Genomic DNA, 19,488 nt, shown 5'->3' on the forward strand with positions numbered 1-19,488 from the left:
AAAACCTAAAAAGGCCCTGTGGAAGCTACTGTTCTTCAAAAGCCATTCCAAGATACAAACCTTCATTTCATTTAGCTGATCTTTAACAGTGTTGAGATCAGTGCCAACTGGGGGCATGGTGCAGAGTTTAATCACAGTGTTATCTAGCCAGTCGAACATAGCCTAAAATAAAAATACAAATAAACAGTAAAAAAATACAAACAAAACAAAAAAAACCCTACAAGAGGTCAGAAAAGAACTAGCATTATCCCTGCTAATATAAGCAGAAATAAATGAAAGCACCTTTTGCCATTTATTCATGTGTTTAGGTATGGGTAGAGGTAAGTCATAATGATCTTTATTCCAGTAATTTGGTGATTTAAGAACTGAGCCAATGTTATTGGTATAGTGTCCAAAATAAACTACAGTCTGGAAATACTAAATGTGAATAAAAGTTACAATTTTCCTTGCGAGCTAACAAACCGACAGCATCCTGAAGCTATTATGTGAGGCTGTGCATTAAGATACCACTGGGTTTAGAGCCTCTAGCAAACAATTATCTGCAATGCATAGCAAAAATGAGGATCAACATGATTAGCATGCAATGATAAAAATGGCAGAAAGCGCAAACAAAAATTTGGAGATGGGCCAGAATTTTCTCATCAGAAGTGGAAAACTCTAGCTGGAAATGCAGAAACTGTACTGTTTCAGGTTTGAGAATGCAGCATTTCTGTACAGGTGATCCACTCTTGCGTTAAATTCAGAAAATGACACAAGAGAAGACGGAACCCAAATTCCTTTGATGTTTACCTCCAGGTCTCTTACCTGCAGAGTGTCCTGATACTGCACAGCAGCTTGCATGGCATCCTCAAGTTTTTCAAGCCTCTCTTTCCATGTTTTGTTTAAGTTCTCCCAGGCATTATTCATCTATGGGAAAAGGTATTCGATCAGTTTCTCAAATTCAAAACCACTCTTCAGTGATATCGTCCACTTAAATGTCAAGACACTGCCTCATGTGAATTCTTTCTCCATTTCTCCATACCTCATCGATGCTCTTCTTCACCTCAGGCTTCTCCGTTTCTCCACAGGCAAAAATCAGGTCTGCTCCAAGGATTCGAATGAACTCCAGTTCCTCATGCAGACCGTCTGTCTCTTCCTTAATAGTCTAAATGTAAATGAACAGAACATAAGCCAAAACAGAAAGCAGAACAGAACCTCCCCAACTGAGATGCAATTTATACCTATCAATAGCAGATGTTGACCAGACTTGTCAATTCCACAAAGGCTTTTTGATGTTCTTAATATTTAGCTTATTGAAATAGCAAGTTTCAGACTCTAAGTGGTTATTTTTCTTATACATATGTTTATATATAAAAACAGCTTGGGAAAGGTGCAATGGAACATCAATAATTTACCAAAAGCTCATCCCTTCCTTGTTATTTTGTTAAGCACCTCTCAGACAGTTTTATGAAAGACGCTTGGAAAAGATGCAAGAGATAGGTTGTGCTTTCATGGAGATTACAACTACAGCCAGAGGACAGAAAAAATATATCTACAAGTGTAAATAATACAGTACAAATCAAGATTTAATAGCTGAGAGACTAGCTTAATAGGAGAGTTAGGGTATATAATCTTGAGGTCAGTCAGCTCCATGCCAGGTCTTAATATGTGGTTCATGTGGGCAGGCCATGGTGGCTCAGTGGCAGAGTTCTTGCCTGCCATGTAGGAGACCCAGGTTTGATTCCCGGTGACTGCCCATGCAAAAAAAAAAAAAAAAAAAAAAAAAAAAAGTGGTTCATGGCCTGGTAATGAAGGGTTGTGGGGGATGGAGAGAATTTCTGTATGAGAAAACGGCTGAAAATAAAAGATATGAGAGAGAGAATATCACAGTAGGCTTACCTTATGCTAAAATGGACAAGCTGAGGTGAGAAAATGATTTGGTAAAACCTAGGCTACCCAAAAGGACTGGAAAAAATATGTCAAAGTAACAATTGTTAGATCTCTTAATAGTGAGTCGAGAATTGGCTTTTTATTTCTACCTTCTATTTTTCTACATTACAAATTTTTTTTCCTATAGTAAGTAGGCTTTTTGTTTCTAAGTGGGAAAGTGTTATTAAAACTTAAAAAATACTTTTAAGGCACTCAGCATGGCTAAGCAGTCGTCAACACAACATACTTGGATAAAGTGCTTTCCTGGAGGACCAACATAACAGAAGGGGTTGTTTTTTGTCTTACCTCGGCAGCTTCAACCTGTTGCTTGATGATGGATGGGTCAATGCCAGGGCTTTCCAAGTCATGGATGATCTCCTGAGTGTCTTTGATGGTGGTCAGGAGAGCTGCCATGTCGTACCAGAACTTCTCCGCTAATTCAAGGACATCAAGGAATTTAATTTCTCGCTCTTCAGCCCGAGCTTTGATGTCCTCCCAGAAGAATACCATTTGATCCAATTTATCCTGGATTTCTGAGATGGTAAAGATGTGAACACAAATTCTGTAAGTACTTGAAATTAGTCTCATGAGAAATGTCATCTAATTCTGACATTTTCACTGAAATTGTCCTAAAGAAAAGCTCTATAAATTTATAACTAAAGAACAGTTTTCTTTCTTAGCCTTATTATTATTCATGTATTAGCATTTTTCCTTTACACTGGTCTCACACATAAAGAAATCATAAAAGTAATGTGGAAATGAGTTACCATCTGATATAAAGCTACTGCTAAGATACAAAACCCTAAACTTACAAAGGAGCTGAGATAAGAACTCTATTTCCAGTCAGTGCTCTGTATTGAACTTGCTGTATGTTTCCCATAGAAAGTGTTATAAAGGTGGTTATGTTCTACCCACTATTGAATCTGTAGTTTACTCACATTAAGGGTTAAAGAAGCATTTGGTGCCTGGCCTGGGAATCTAACTATCAATTGTTGCCTTGTTTCAATAGGGAAACGTGTTCTGAATTTTAAATGTCTTCCAAATGACCTTCTAGAATGCTCAGAACTTGGGGACTACCTTTACATTCAATGAATGCATCTAATGGGATGCTGGAGAGAATAACAGCATAGAATTTATTCTATTGATTTTCTTTAAAAATAGGTTCATCAAGCACCTTTTGCAGCCAGATCCTTGTCAGCTCCCTGAGATCGCTCAATGAGCTCTTCTCCACGGTGTTTCAGAGCCTCAAAGGAAGGCTGCAGTTTCTCTAGCTCCATGGTGGCACTCTTATTGTCACTGATGCATTCTCTGATCTTGTCTACTTCAGCAGGGATCAGTGGTGGCATGTGCAGGCGAGAGGAAAGATTCTCCAGAGTCTCCAACATGGGTTCAATTTTATCATGGAACTAAACAAATTTTGGACTGTTAGATGTCAGAGCAGTACTTCCTAAATGCTTCTGGGGGAAATGTTAGGGAGTAAAGCCAAAGTATGAATCTACTACTATTTCAGATAACCTGTGCTAAGCACAGCAGGAACCCCAATAGCTGTAAAGTGTAGGGTTTGGCCAGAAAACTGCTTTGGTCATAGTATACCAGAGCTGACCCATCAGAAAAATAGTACAAATGTTTAACAATAAAAAACGATGTTACGTATTCTATCAGAAATCAACTCAGATCACTACCGCTACCACATTATCTCTCTTATTTCATCTAATGTGATGAAAAAAGAACAAGACTATGAAACCGGTGACAGTCAGTATGTCAACACCTCAGATGACAGTTGCATGCAACAGACTGGACCAACAAGTTAGATAACCTCCACCAGCTGGGCAAATGCATGACAAACTCTATATGCACATGACCTGGAGTTTGTAAGTATCATGGCATGCAATTCAATAGCCTGTCATATACAACAGTGAGAAAGGAAAACGTTGTCATGATGAAAAGTTTATAAAGAAGATAATCTAACCTCATTCTAAAAGAACTAGCTTCCCATTTTCCTGGTATTTTCAATAACATGACTATAATTACAAAATTATCATTTATAATCTGAAGCAGAGGGGGTAGGGGGAACAGAGCAAAATAGATGTTTGACCTCTAAAAAAGCTATCTAAAGCCAACTCTGGATTCATTTAGAGTAAGGTTTATCTATTTTAAGTGTTCTATAGGCTAGAAATTGTGCCATTTCCTTAACACTTCCTATCACTACCTCACTTCTAGATTCCACCCCAAATGAAACTGGCCTAATAAACTGCACTAATAATATTTATTCCACTAGCATTAAGGGAAATCTCCTTATAGATAATGACCTCAATTCTCAGCTTTATAAGAAAACCCTAATCCCAACGGGGGTGGGGACCTTACCTCTGTAATCTGTAATGGTGGGCGCAGTCAACACAACAATGAAATGTGACGATGTGGGGAAGACAGGAGCAGGCAGCAACAACACAAAGTAATACATTCCACAATGTGAGTGAGAGATGGGACGGAAGGTGGGAGGGGAAAAACTTGAGTAAGTACAAATATTAACCAAGAATACTCACTAAACATAGGAATAAAATACCCAGACATGACAAAAGTACCACTAACAGTAATAATATATTAGTTGAAAAGTATGCAGTTACATGCCTTAAACGCCACTGCTGGTGGCTTAAGCTTCTTTTTTGACTCTTATTTCTCCCTACTCAAGCATCTCTCTCTGAAGTAGGAGCTAGCCAATCGCCTCTTGCCCATGAAGACCAATGTGCTGTCATTCTAAATTTCAATCATAATAGGCCCCCTGTGAACCTCACCTTTCTTAAGGCATTTATTGTTTTTGAGTCTGCAAGCTGAGTTTATCTAAAATCAGCCCTGCTAAAGGATCATCACAATATAAAGTTTTCAGGGAAACCACCGATAGACAATATATATGTGCCCAGATGTACTTTAATCTCCCCACAGTGTCAGTATACCACCATTCCTTGGAAAAATACAGTAGTTTCCTAGTTGTTTGACAATTTCTCATCAGCATGGTGATTCCTTAGCATAGAAGCTTACCTGCTACAGAGATTTTTGATTAGACTAAAGGCCTGTTGAAGGCTGTATGAGTTTAAGACACGCACACACCTGAACAGACTGGGAAACAGCTTCATCCAGAGCTAGGGCCCGCTGGCGCACCTCCTCTTTTATTTGGGTGTACATGTTTTCTGCGTTCTGGTATTTTTCCTCCACCATTTCCCCCTCTTCAGGGTTTAACTCCTTTAGTTGCGGGCCTATTTTCAGTAACTTATCAATATGAGGTTTGTGTTCAGCAATGGATTCCCTTAGTTGCTATATAAAGAAATACAGATTAAAACATGAACATTTTCATACTGTTTATTTGTTCAGATATTTTGATCAAAGCTTATTTCAGCTTTGGGAGGAACAAACTGAACTGTTAAAAACCAGCATATCCCAGCATCTCATCATTTGTGGGGAACAGAAAAACATCTAAGGTTTGAGTTCTGACAATACTTGGTTCTCTTCATTTTCAAAAGCCAGTTCATATGTGCCACCTCCTAGGAAGCAGTCCAGACACATCCCTCTCTCAGAGCTCCTCCCCCCACCACACAAGTTTAAACCACGCTGCTCTGTACTCATAAAAACCTCTATCTATTACACTGTGATTTACAGTGTTTAACATCTGTCTCCTTCTCTAGGCAGAGAAACAACAAACAAGCAGGACAAGCTACCGGCAGCAACATTTCTGATAATCTAACCACTCCATGATCCTACTCCTGATTACTTTCAGTTAGTAAGCTTCCACTTAAAGGAACAGAGAGATAGGAATAAGTACCAGTCATAAACCAGAAATACAAGAAACATTTTTTAAAGTGACATTAATGGTAATAGCTATAATCTATGATATGTCTCTAATCTTCCCTTTCATCTTAACTATACGTAGCACATGATTTCTGACATTTTCTTATGGCTCTCACCCCAGCTGGTACCTAAACAAATGGAAAGAGCCATCCACCCCCATTCTCAGTCTAACATCCTCTGATCCCAGAAAGATGTAAAATTCCCTTGAGTTTTACTTAATTCCTTTTTTACTTCTGCTCCCAGGTTCCTAACAACTCTATAATCTGTTTCTTTAAGAGATTTATATAAAAGGACAAAGAAAATAACAGATATGTATTTTTACTGTGCAAAGAAATTCTTATGATTAAGAATTAACTTCCTAACAGAGAACTTCAAATAATAGGCATTAATAAATACACTGTGAATTAACTGTAGAGCTGATCTTCTGTTCTGAAATAAAATAAAATTCAACATTCTCCTTACCCTCATTTCTTCTTGCTGTTGTCTGAGCTGCTCATGATCAATAGCTGGAGGAGGTAACTGTGCTATTAGTGTCTGAGTTTCCTCAATCCAGGGGCTGAGTTCCTCGTAAGTTTCCCAAAACTGATTTACTAAGACCTGTGCCCGCTCTAAACGGGCATAGCGCTCTGCGTTGAGTAGGCTAATGGCTTCATATTGCTGTATTAGAGATTCTGTCTTTTCCTATGAACAGCAAAAAAAAAAAAGAATAAAATGTAAATGCTATTAATATTATGAATCCTTTTTAAAAAAAATGTAAGTATATATACATTAAAGAATCTGAAGGAATATCACTACAACGTTAAAAAATGTGGATTAATCTAGTAAGAATACAAGTGATTCTTATCCTCTTTTTACTTTTCTGAATTTCCTAAGTTTCCTCTCACACATATCCATTATTTCTATAATTTTTAAAATATGAAAGGCAGTAAAATAGTACAAGGACAACACAGCAAAATAAAACTTTTAGTGATGATGCACGCAATATTAAATACAACATTATTATAACACGTCAGTTTAAGACTGAACATTCCAGGGGCTGTGACAGTCTTTGCCCATCAGATTCCATCTGTCTTTTTTCCTCTGATAAAAAGTCTCCACAAACCTGGTATTTCTGCTTTATATGTTTAGAATGAGCACTTCAGTTGACTATGAAATTTTCATGTCCTATGACTATGAAAATGAAAAACAAATTTGGTCTACAAATGAATTCTCTTGGTCAGTCATTTTAGAAAAAGGAAGAACCTGAAGAAAGAATTAATGTCTGCTTATGGTTCTGCAAAACACCTATGAGCACATTCAAAAATATTTCAAAGTGCAGCTAATAAAAATGGTGGCAGGTACCATAATACTAACATGGAAAAAAATCATGCCACATGGATCCAGGATAAGTAGCAATTCCTCCATTATTAATAAGATCGATCAGCAATATATTTCACATTATATACTACTGCTATTAAGACATTTGTGAACACAATGTTGGGGGTATAGGTTCCAGAACATCAAATTGGACTTAAAACCTACATCAGTAATAAGAAAGTCCAGGAGAGATAAAAAATAAAAATTCTTAAGCCATTATTTCATAATCAATTTCTAATTCTCCATGACCAAGACAACACAATGGTGAGTAAACAAATGTAATTTACCTGTAATACAGCTTTCTGCTCCTCCCCACACGTGCCAAAAATTTCACCACGATGACTGAAGAGTTCATCCATTGAATCTTTGTGTCGAATGATGTCAATGGAGAAAGCCTGTGAAAATTAAGTTGTAGTTAAGTCAACAAGTAAAAGAACACCACTTTTCTTCTCCTTGAGTCATAGGTGAGACAAAACTTATGATTTAGGTTTAAAATCATCCCTGCTTTATAAAGTCATCTCAAAAATCACTCTTACAACGTTTGACACTGCCTATTCATACAGCTTCAATGCCTATCTCTTAGTAGCTTACAAAAATATCTTTCCTCCTAGACAAATACTGTAATGCACTCAGTGATAGGAAACAATCAGAATAAGAAAATTCATAGAAAGTAGAGGACAGGCTACTAGGGGCCAAGGTTGGGGAAGGGTATGGGGAATTAATACTTAATTGGTACTGAATTTGTTTTTGGAGTTACATAAAAGTTTTAATAATGTGTAGGGGTTATGGTAGTGCAACACTGTGAAAGTAATTAACATCAATGAATCATATATTTGAATGTGGTTACAGGGGAAATTTTAGGTTGTATATATGTTGCTAGAATAAATATTAAAAAAAAGAACCTAGGACTGTACAACACAGTGAATTCTAATGTAAACTATGGACAACAGTTAATAATAAAATTAAAATAATATTCTCTTATCAACTGCCACAAAGATACTACACTAATGCAAGGTATTAATTGTGGATGGTGGGGGGGGGGGGGAATAGATGCAAACTCTGTAGTTTCCACATGATTTTTCTGTAAAGCTGCAACTTTAGTTAAAAAAAAAAAACTGTATAAAATTTTTAAAAAGTGATAAAAAATAAAATAAAAAAATAAAAATCTGCCCTTCTAAAAAGCACCCAGAAATTGCTAACTACTCTCTTCTGCGTTATGGGCCTAGTTCCTCTTTTTACAAAGCAAAAATCTCTTTCTCATCTCAACTAAATATTCATAACATGAATTTCTATCCATCATTATGACACTGAATCATTCCACTTGACTTGGATTAGTCAGATACCCTCTCCTAGTCACATGAAGTTATGATTATTCTAATTTAGGGTGGGTGGGTACATCAGAGTTAAACCTACCTTCTGTACCTGGAGCTGAGCCGTGGTCTGGTCCTGTTCCAGGCGAATTGGACCAAGGGCCATCAGTTTCCGTTTCGTTTCAGAAACCCAAGCCAATTCCGCATCAGCAGCTTGCTCATACTTAATACAAGTATTAAAGAAAAACAAATAAATACCAAGGTCCTCCTTCTTAGAAGTGTAATTTCTTCAACTCAGGAAAGCCTAGATTTTCAGTAATACCGTTTCTTTCTTACAAAGTGAAGCCAAAGCAGGGAGAATGTCATAAAATCACAAAATCAAGATGCAGACAAATTAGAGTTGATAGTTTTTCAACAAACAAGTTCATAATATTTCAACTTCTTTAGAAAGAAGTTTTAGAACTCAGTGTTTCAACACTTAGAAACAACGGGAGAAATTGATAGCCTTCAAAAGAAATACACCTCTAATGAGAATTTTTATGAGGCTGCAATCTTTGCCATTCTCTTTCCTACCCAGACAATGAACAGTAGTAGTTTTAGTCAAATGTTGAAACATAAATTTAACACTCAATCAAGTTATCTTGGAAGCACTCAATCAGCTACAGAAGCATGAAAACCCCAGAAAGCACAAACCCTTAAATGGTTATGATGGCTAGACTTATAGGCTGTAACAAATAAAAACTAAGAACATTCTACACAACTACTTTTTCACAAGCATTCCCCAACCTTTATCTGTTCCTCTTCAACACTGCCAACCTATACAAATATTTAAAGAGAAAGTAAGCTTCTCTCAAGCACATTAAATTTCATATTGCTGTATCTGGCTAAGAGTATGGATATCAAAAAAGACATATTTAGAGATGAATGTGGAGTCAGAACACATTTTTGTGTGGGTCAGAAAGAATTTATCACCATGAACCCAAGGACTCATGTTATATTAATTTACTCCATGCTACGGCAAATTCATAGGTCATATTCAGCTTAAAAAAAAAAAAAATCAAACAACTTTTCTCCAGAAAGAAGAATGGAAAAAATATCAAGGGAAATGTGACACCCAGATGTGACACCCAGGTTTACAGAGAGGGTTCAATTTCAGATGGCTCTACTATTCTGGTTTAGCATATATGATAGTAACTACAGTTCTTGGTTCCTTCCCTTCTTCCATCCTATGTTAAGACAACTGATTACATCAAACTGAGATTGTGACATTCAGAACTTTTGGGTTTAGATATTTCTACTCTAATCATCATCCACCTGTTTAGTAGGGCAATTAGCTAAGAAAAGGCCTCACGTACTCTTCTCCAAGTTCTTCTCTAATCAGAGGGGTCAAAAACTTTGGATCAAACCTGGGCCCATCCTCACAACCTCTTACCCAATCACTTCCCTTTAGTGACCAATGTCTGTTGCATAAGATTTAGCTTTATTATTCTTGCTCCAGGGTCTATAATTACAAGAGTCATAGTACTGTACCTAACACATATTTCTCCTCATTGACTAAAATATTAATGCAGAGATGCTATAAATTTTACCTGTTGTGATCTTTGAATAGCAGCATCAATTTCATCCACCCTTTGTCCAACAGTGTCACTGACCAGTTTGTACTGCTCGTTGGCATCAGAAACAAGTTTATCCAGCCCTTCTCTGGCTCTCCAGGGCACTAACTCTAAGAGAGCACGGCTCACCTCATTCACTGTGTCCAACACTAATCTGTGCTCCATGACCTCTTTCTTTAATTCCTAAGGAGAAAAAAAGTTTTCAGGCCATACTTTGCTAAATAAAGCATATTGGCAGTTGTGCTGGGTGGAAAGTGTTATCTCTACCACATACCCCAGCAGGGATCTGACCTCTTTTTCCTTTAGTTATTTTTTTCTTGTCTCAAATTTTTCAGTCATTCAGCAGCCTGACTTTAGGCTCTGCTGTGGCTTACTTAGAAGTGTCTATTCTTGAGCCACATTATTTCTCAGTAAAATAAACAGTGTTCTTTTCTTCAAGAGAATTGATAAATAATGCTTTAACTATAGGCATTTAACTAACAAGTACCTACAACGTATTGCTAGAACTGCACTAATCCTGCAGGAGAATCGAATATAACCAAGATCCTCTCACTAGAAAATGAATCATGAGGATAAATTATAAAATGTTATATACTAAGCAAATTTCCTAGAGGTTTGGGGTACAATCTTCTTTCCTCTTCAAACCAAAACAGTGCTCTTATACTTGTCTTTCTTTACAGCAAAACTTACTGTTCATGAGTAAACAAGAAAGGAAACAGGCAGAAATCTTTTGTTTAGATTTAAAGCAGAGATAGTTGGTGATAAAACTTAGGATCTGAGCTTAAGAATTCTAAGAAAACTCGTTTTCCCTTTTACATTGTGAAATGACAGCTTACCTTCTGTCTTTGCTGAAACTGGGGTATCTGCTCCCCTGTGGGAGACTGTCCTCCACTGGTTGCCAGCTCCTCCTCCACCTCTCTCAGCCACCCGGTCAGCTCCTCATAAGTAGACTGGAACTTGGTAGCCAGTTGCCGGGCTTGCTCTAAAGTTCTGAGGGCCTTGGAGCTAGTGACCGTGATGTCTGCGTAGCGAGTCTTTATACCATCTAGTTTTTCCTGGATAAGCAACACCTCTTCACCTACAGGAATTATTTATATTTAAGAAATTTGAAGATAGGGGAATCACTTCAATTCCCCACTTTTCAAACCAGTGCTTAAATTTGACAGATGCTCTCTCCCTGTGGTAGTGATTTCATTTAGCATCCCACACTAAGGGTAAGTGGGAAATAAAATAAAGCTTCTACCTGATAAAGAAGCTACTTCTGAGATTAAGATCTGAGTCTGACAGGTGTTTCTAGGCTGTTCTCAGCATTTTTCAGTGAATGCTGGCATTGGGTATTATCCATTATGGGGATGGATATGGGTGGGTCATCATTTGTAACTAGATGTGAGACTACAAAATCTTCTAGTTTTTCAAGGGATTTTAACAGGATATAGGAACAAAGGTCACCAGCTTCCCTGGAGCACATGGTAATATAATCAGTGGGTGCTAAGATGTCCTTATATACAAAGAGACATGGCTAATACAGGTTACTTATTTCCTTGGACATGTGATTATCTCTGTGATTGTGGAAGTGTTAAGAGATATACTTTTTTGCATTTTTCAAAGTACCTGTGGTTTGTTTGAGAAGAGCCTGACCATTTTTAATAGCTTGATCTACATTCTTCTTTCTATTAACAATTTCTTCATTTAAAGCCTAAAAGGAAAGAATAGCATTAATCCTAAAACTATCGCACAACAAAGGGAAAGAAATGTGAGACCTTTAAGTAAATAGATTTAAAGTAAAGAGATGATCTTTTCAGATGAATACCAATTCAGTTTAAACATCAGATACTAGATTCCTTCATTACCTTTTTGGTTGCCCGCCCATTAATTATCAAAAATTATTAAATCCCATATTTATAAGCAACGTTTTCCTTTTATTGGATGAGAAGAGATTTGGGATTAAATAGGCTTTACGAATTCACTGCTACCAAACCTGAACCCAAGAAAAATACCCAATGTGAACCCAAGAAAGAAGCAAAAATATCCACTATATTCAAAACAAAGAATAAGACAAAAGAAAGCCATCAAGTACAGGGTCAGGATGACTTAAAAACAAATCCTGGTTAGGGCAATGAAATGTGGCTCAGTGGCAGAATTCTCGCCTGCCATGCCAGAGACCTGGGTTCAATTCCCAGAGAGCTTGCCCATGCAAAAAAAAAATCCTGGTTAAAAATGCTTTCGATATTTGAAGTTGATGATGAAGTATCTGAGACTACAAAAAAAAAAGCTTTGCCTATTTTCCTATTTTTACAACCCCTAAAGAGGGAATTCAATAAAATGAAATGGAAAAGACAAACTGTTCTTCCTATTAAGATGACAAAGAATCCTTGGAATTTGAGCATATAAATTTCAAAAATATCCTAAAAGCTGTAGTTACATGATCAAATTTTGGGTACTACTTGGTAAACCTGGTTTTGTTAAAGTACATTCTTGTTCATAAAACTGCTAAAATGGAAACTTAGTAATACCATTAATAATGTAAATCATGAGTTGGAATTGGGATGCCCCCTGGTTGTACCCTGTACCATCCTCTAGAAGTGTTGATTCAGTTTGTTAAATACACATATTTCCATGGACTTATCAAGAACAGACTAGCACTTAGCACAAAGTCTATAACTATTTGTTTTTGTATAAAATAAAGTTGAAATGTTTGGAATGGAAAATAAAATGAAGACAAACACAAATCAAAATTGTAAAATAACTTAGTAATATAACCAATAAGAATGGAAACATGAATACCAGATGGTCAGCATGCTGCTTCTGCAGGACATCCTGTTTGTAATCCTTTACGAAGACTGAACTGAGCTTGTCCTCAACCTCAGCAAGCCAGTTGAGCACCTCCACCTCATCCTCCCCAAACAGTCTAGCATTAGACAGTGCTTGCTCAAGCAGGGCTGCTTTCCGACAGCACCAGTCTTGAATCTCACTGTATCGGGCCTGCAATGAGTCTAGTTTTTCTGACAGCACACCCTGTTCTGCAGAACATATCAGGGAAGAGAGGGACTGCCCTGTTTTGACTGCCTGGTGCACATCTGTTGCATGGCTTTCTATTTCTTCCTGCAGAGCCTGGAAATCCAGAGTGGAAAAAATGAATTAACAGAAACAAAATAAATGAAACGTAAACATGAAACAATGAACAACAAACAATATAACAAATGAAAGAATAATGTAAAAAAATTTCCCTACTGAAAGGCAGAAATAATATAAAAACTGAGAACAAAAGATATTTTTCTGATGGTAGCCCATTCATCAATTTCTATTTTAATTTCAAGAGTGTAACCTTTCCAATTAATATTCTGACCATACTTTAAATTAAATTTTAAAACCCCACAAAAGATGTCTTCTGGACACTGTAGGCAACTTACTAATTTCTAGGATTTCTGATTCCAGTTCTATGTTTGTATTTGCCATAACTACTTCCTACCTTGTGCCGAACGATCTGCTGCTGAATTTTGGCAGTCTGGGTGCCAACAGGTTCTGAGTTAGTGAGTTTTTTCTCTGTGATAGATAAGAAGTCAGAAATAGGCTCAGCTGTTTCATGGAAATGTTTGGCCAGAACCAGGATATCTTCCAGCTGTTTCTGCCTACACAAATATACAGAACAAGCTGCTCAGGCAAAAAAGTCACATTAAAACTTTTAATAGTAATATATCCAGTAAAAGATTAGTCTTTACCAGGAATAGTTCAAATATTAATAGTAAACAGAACACAATTAGGCACAGCACTTTGTTGTTCTAAATGCTCTCATGAGCATTTCTCCCGTCATAACCTTGTAAGATGGACAGAATAATTATCTCCGCTATACAAAAGAGAAATTAGACCCTGAAGGCTTGAAAAAAAAAAACTTTGCTCAAGTCACTGAGTAGCAAGGTAGAATGAGAATTAGAATCAAATCTAGATTCTAATATATCTTATATTAATGCTATTCTTTCTTATACTACACTGACACATTATCAAAATGAAACACAGCCCATGAATGTGACCAAAACAGTTTAAAGGGGTAAAAAAAAAAAAAAAGATATCCTCAGTTTTCTATCTCTCTGTCACTGGTATGTGACACTTATAAGAGAAGCACATTCGAAGAGCAAAGGCAGACTATGAACTAGAATTCCCCTGCCATTTCCAAAAGCTCCAGTTACAACTCCAGAACACTACTTTGAACCCAGATTTAAGGCAAAAAAAATGACCTCAGAATAGCTGAATTTGTCAACACATATGCCAGCCCAAAGAGCTATGAACTTTATGGCTTCCTTGGAATATTAACTCTTACTTAAGTAGCATTTATACCTAAGCATTTATTTTCAAGTACTATAGATTAAAAGCAGCAAATTACAAACAGGAGAGGAAGCCTGGATGTAGAAGACGAGGAAGAGACAGAAAAACTAAAAAACAACCACAGAGCTGTATTAGTTCACAGATTATGAAAAGCCATAATGATGACTTTGAATCAAGAACAGACCAAATGATATGTCATTTGAAAAGGCTCACGAGTATACGGTATACTTGAGTTCAAGCAAATCTTTACTGAAAGTCTACTTTGTGCCAGGCCCTAATGCTGGTTGCCCTTGATAAACCTGTTTTAATACGAAATGATTTAAAAGAAAAGATTTGGCATTTTAATTATATGGAAATTCAATTACGTTTCAATATAGAAAATATATCTCTAGGCACTATCGTTTTTAAGCGTTAATATAAGTATAAAATTTCCATTCCTAGTTTTATGCCAGCCTTCAAAGTACATCTTCAATATAACTCTACCATAACATTTTAAAGGTTATTATTAAACTGGGGTTTCATTTTTTTTAAAAACTGCCTCTAATTTCCAAATCTTTCTGCCTCATCTCTGATCTTAGAACATGAAAAATTGAAGAACTCAATGTAATAAGATTTTGGGTAAAATTTAGTGAAGAGAAGGGTTAAAATAATTGAGAAGCATCAAAAATCCACTATTAAAGCATCCAAATAAAAATCTTTAAAAGTCTGTAATAAGTGAAGCTGCTTTTGGTAGTTAACTTTAAAATACTGGCCCAGAAACTATATTAGGCTAGGAGAATGAAAGCAGGAAAGGTAGAAGGAAAAAGTCATAAAAAGATATATCAGGGGAAAAAAATCATGATTTTTAGGAGTTTATGGGCCAAGGAGGAATGTACATAAATAATGTCCAAAAAACAAGGTAGATGTAAACAGTTACGGCGATTAGGAGGAAGTTATTTTATGCTGGGGGAAATAAAGAAATGCTTCATGTAAGGGGAGACAGATATCAAGTGATGGGAAAAAGGCATTTCAAGGAAGATTCAACACCATTAGGAAATTGATAGAAGATACTGAAGAATAAAATATATTTTATTTTATCTATAAGGAATGAAAAGAAGAGTGGAAACTAAGAAAGGTAAGTTCGAGTCAAACAGTTGAGGGCTTTAATGCCGAGTTAGTTTTATTTTATAGACAAAAGGAAGTCATTAAATGGTTCTGAGCATGGAAAGATATGATCAGAGGTGTACTTCAAAAAGGTTCACCCAGAACAGAAGTATGAGGAGGCAGGGCATAGAAAGAGAAGGTCAGGGGGTTAGTGAGAAAGATTTAGTAGCAGAGCGATTATTTAGAAGGCTGACCTCAACTGCCTAAGGGAGAGCTCGTAAATCATGAAGAGTGGGAATTAGAGAAATGGATGGATAGGAAAGACACTGTAGAAGTAAAATGGACAGGAATTAGCATCGTGACTAGGTATGGGGACAAAGGAAAGAAAAAGCGTTAAAAAAAAAAGGGGGATTGAAGTTTTAAGCCTAAGTAACTAGAAGGCCGATGATGCCATAATGAAAATGGGCACAGAGAAGAAAAAAGTAATGGAGATTTTTTTTCATTTTTGTATCTCTCTCTAATATGGGCAAGCCATACTTTAATAAATATTTATCAAATAATTCCAACTCAGATAAGAAATAAGCCATGGGCAGATGGAGGTAAATAGGCTGAAAGAGGAATTATTTGAATACTGTCATTGGCTACTGTCCCGGTTTGAATCTGTTGTGTACCCCAGACAAGCTTTAATTTTTCATTCAATATTGTTGGGTGGGAGCTTTTTTGTTGTTTCCACACAGATAGAAGCCATCCAATTGTGGGTAGTCACTTTTGATTAGATGGTTTCCATGGATATGTGTTTCTATGCATTCAAGGTAGGATTCCTTACTAGAGCCCTTTAAGAAGGAACCATTTTGGAAAAAGCTGAAGAGCAACCAGAACCAACAGAGTCCGCACAGCCAGAGATCTTTGGAGATGAAGAAGGAAAATGGCCCCAGGGGAGCTTCATGAAATAAGAAGCTGGGAAAGAAAGCTAGCAGATGTTGACATGTGCCCTCCCAGCTGAGAGAGAAACTCGGAACTTCATCAGCCTTTCTTGAGTGAAGGTAACCTCTTGTTGGTGCATTAATTTGGACATTCTCATGACCTTAGAACTGTTAACTTGCAAATTCATACACTCCCCTTTTTAAAAGCCATTCTGTTTCTGATATGTAACACTTTCTGGCAGCTTACAAACTAAACAGCTACCTAGAGAATGTAAGAAAACAATAATAAACCATCATCTCCAATATCCTCATATTGATTTCTGATTAACTGGTATTTATTTTTTTAAAACCGGGGACCGTATAAGCTACAAGTAAAGACATCCATGTGACATATGAAACTCAGGTGACATTAGGGTAACTTAAAGCTATGGAAAGTGAAAGCATTTCCTTGGAGGAGAAAAGGGTTGCCTGTGTTTTAGTCATTCACTGAATAAAGTTCATGCATTGCTTAAATGCCCATATATTTAAAAGAACCACAAACTAGCTCCTAGTTGTAATGTAATAAATTTCAATTCTAAGTATCAAAAGCATTATTTATAAATATGAAGGGGAAAAAAGCTGTTTCAAAACAAAAAAAATAACTTGGCTGGCTTGTAAGAATTTGCATGTGTCATCTGAACAATGATTATAAGGCAGCACAACAATGACAGAACAATGAGTTTTCCAGTACTCAGACATTTATGGAATAGATGAAGCTCATTTCCTGACAGTGATCCTGGTTATGAGGATTGTCTCTAAAAATTTATCCTTCAAGCTATTAAATCCCTTCCAAAGAACTGTATAAAGCCTTCCAGGAGCTTTTAGAGCATCTCAGTGACAGTGAGTCAAAAAACAGGACAAAACAAACCTTCTCTGATCCATTCTTCAAAATCCCTTTGGCCTTACCTGGCTGCTGCCTTGCTGAGTAGTTCACTCCATCTACTTTCAAGACTCTCCAACTGTCCAGTGATTTTCTCTCTATCAGTTAGCTCAGCTGACTGGGCTATTCTGCCTCCTTCTGCTTGAAGCATATCTACTGTAGCCTTTCGATCGTCTAGCAGCCGCTGGAGCAACTGTTATATTCACATTTTAAAAGAGTAAGAAAGTGATAGCATAGGGTCATTTTTAGTCTGAAATAAGGGGTAAAAACCCAACTCTACCAAATTCTAAACTGAACTGGACTACAGAATTTTTTTTCATCCTTGAGGTAAAAACATGAGACACAATATAGTTCCTACTGCCCACATAATTTTTCACACAAGTAAGCTTTTAAATGGAGCAGCAACTGTCAACATGTGACTAACAAGAAACTTTCCTCAAATCAAGAAACTATCCTGAAATGGAAGTTAAAAAATAAATGCAGAACCTTGTATATGACAAACAACATTATTTAGAATATTGCTGACCCTGTAAAATCAAAACTCTGAATTTAAGCTGTGAATGAAAAACCAAAATAAAATTGTCCAGTCCAATAGCCACAGTAAACTAGTAGATAAAAGGAAGGTGATGAAAATCTGTTTCCACCTTTTCTTTTTTCTAGGCTCACACAAAATAGGACAAGATTCTACTAAAACTCCCGAATGTGCTCCTTGAACTTATAAGCAACTGTGTTGTCTGCCACTTTCTACGGTTGTTACAGTTCACTGTCCCAACATTCTCACTCACCTTCTGTTCCTGGATCTGTGCTTTTACTACTTTATATTCAGCAGATGGAGGTTTCTGATTGGCTATGAGCTCCTCAGTGTCTGCCAACCAGCTGAGCAATGGCTCCAAGGCATCTTGAAACTTCCCACAACGCAGCAAAGCCTCCTGTAGTTGTGCAATTCTTTGTGCAACCTGAATCAGAGATAAACAGGATCACTATGAGAAAGGCAAGAGAAGTTTTAAAATCACTCCTGACCCTTTCTGGTAATTACAGATTACAACTGCTAAATTTGTATTTGCATTCAGGTTCCAGCGAAACCTTAAATCTGGATGTTTTTCTTTTCCACGACTTCTATTCTCAGGATTAGGTTACCATCCCCCAGCCCCAACTTACCTTTTTATTCAGGGTATTCCATCGAGCATTGATCTCTTCCATGTCATTTTCCAAACCCTGTACATCACAGTTTTTTCCTGCACTCTGAATCAATCCCTGGCCAAGTCCATTCACTTGCTGCAATTTCATCTGAAGGGGATCCACTTGTTCTTTCTGAAATGTCTAGATAATAGCAAGCCAAAGAAGATTTGATCTAAAGGCTATTAAATGCTCTACACCACACAGTGGCTGGTTATTCTCAGGAGGTTTATGGTTCAATGAAGGAGGGCCAGGAATTAAAAAAAAAAAAAAAAAAAAGCCATTTGCCCAGGGAAGTATCAAGGATAACATGTGGTTTCATATTTCATTACAGCTTCTTATGGGCATGTAATTACAGAGGGTTACAGCATTACTTAGATCTTTAACCCAATGATTTGTGGGCTTTTTTTTTTAATGTTGCTTAATTTTTAATGAAAAAAAATCTATAGGGAATAGAGATGCCTCATCCTCAAAAATATCATAAACATATGATGTATATTAATCCTAAAAGGGAAAAATGATACCCAGTAACTAGTATTTAAGATCAAAAATACCTTGGGGAATAGTTCTAACTGACCACTAATATAGGCAATGCTCTTCTCTGACTGGGACTAATAACTCAATTAGTCAGAACATATTAATGGTGTGAAAAACACACTAACCTCATAGCTTAACTCCCCTGTGGCCATTTAACTGCATTCTGTTCCAGAACCACAGATTACACACAGCCAATAATCTTGAAACAGAATTCCTCTGGTTACAAAGGGAAATGGGCCAATAATATTGGGAAATGTCCTTAACTTCAGACATATGTTCTGAATGGACATATGTGGGTATATAAAATATTGTCAAAAAATGATAGCGTATATCACACCCACTACTAAAAAAAAAAAAGGAATTTTAAATCAGTGTGAACAAATGTAACAAGCAATCTTCATACTTCTCTCTACTATGTTTAAACTCCATTACTACTTAGTCATTTCTAAAAGGAAACAAACAGGATAGAAGAATGGTTACCTTTGCCATGTGAAGGATATTAA

General features: G+C 36.7%; 1 protein-coding gene across 13 annotated transcripts in view; it reads right to left on the reverse strand.

Moving 5' to 3' along the window:
• Nucleotides 1–19,488, reverse strand: part of MACF1 (microtubule actin crosslinking factor 1) — a 379,780-nt gene that overhangs the window by 41,587 nt on the left and 318,705 nt on the right. For 9 of the 13 annotated variants that reach the window (XM_077150193.1, XM_077150192.1, XM_077150189.1 and 6 more), the window contains 18 exons: nucleotides 18,431–18,592; nucleotides 18,058–18,228; nucleotides 17,299–17,465; nucleotides 13,497–13,656; nucleotides 12,812–13,138; nucleotides 11,639–11,723; nucleotides 10,864–11,105; nucleotides 10,004–10,210; nucleotides 8,518–8,637; nucleotides 7,392–7,499; nucleotides 6,211–6,429; nucleotides 5,014–5,217; nucleotides 4,273–4,281; nucleotides 3,083–3,314; nucleotides 2,215–2,441; nucleotides 1,022–1,144; nucleotides 805–906; nucleotides 61–162 (listed from right to left, as the gene is read on the reverse strand). In XM_077150193.1, the coding sequence (XP_077006308.1) occupies nucleotides 61–162; nucleotides 805–906; nucleotides 1,022–1,144; nucleotides 2,215–2,441; nucleotides 3,083–3,314; nucleotides 4,273–4,281; nucleotides 5,014–5,217; nucleotides 6,211–6,429; nucleotides 7,392–7,499; nucleotides 8,518–8,637; nucleotides 10,004–10,210; nucleotides 10,864–11,105; nucleotides 11,639–11,723; nucleotides 12,812–13,138; nucleotides 13,497–13,656; nucleotides 17,299–17,465; nucleotides 18,058–18,228; nucleotides 18,431–18,592 (2,967 nt within the window). The remainder of the gene's footprint in view (nucleotides 1–60; nucleotides 163–804; nucleotides 907–1,021; nucleotides 1,145–2,214; nucleotides 2,442–3,082; nucleotides 3,315–4,272; nucleotides 4,282–5,013; nucleotides 5,218–6,210; nucleotides 6,430–7,391; nucleotides 7,500–8,517; nucleotides 8,638–10,003; nucleotides 10,211–10,863; nucleotides 11,106–11,638; nucleotides 11,724–12,811; nucleotides 13,139–13,496; nucleotides 13,657–17,298; nucleotides 17,466–18,057; nucleotides 18,229–18,430; nucleotides 18,593–19,488) is intronic. The other 4 variants (XM_077150197.1, XM_077150196.1, XM_077150195.1 and 1 more) reach the window with 1 other exon arrangement.

This window comes from Tamandua tetradactyla, chromosome 2 (assembly GCF_023851605.1).
Source record: "Tamandua tetradactyla isolate mTamTet1 chromosome 2, mTamTet1.pri, whole genome shotgun sequence".
Taxonomy (NCBI): domain Eukaryota; kingdom Metazoa; phylum Chordata; class Mammalia; order Pilosa; family Myrmecophagidae; genus Tamandua; species Tamandua tetradactyla.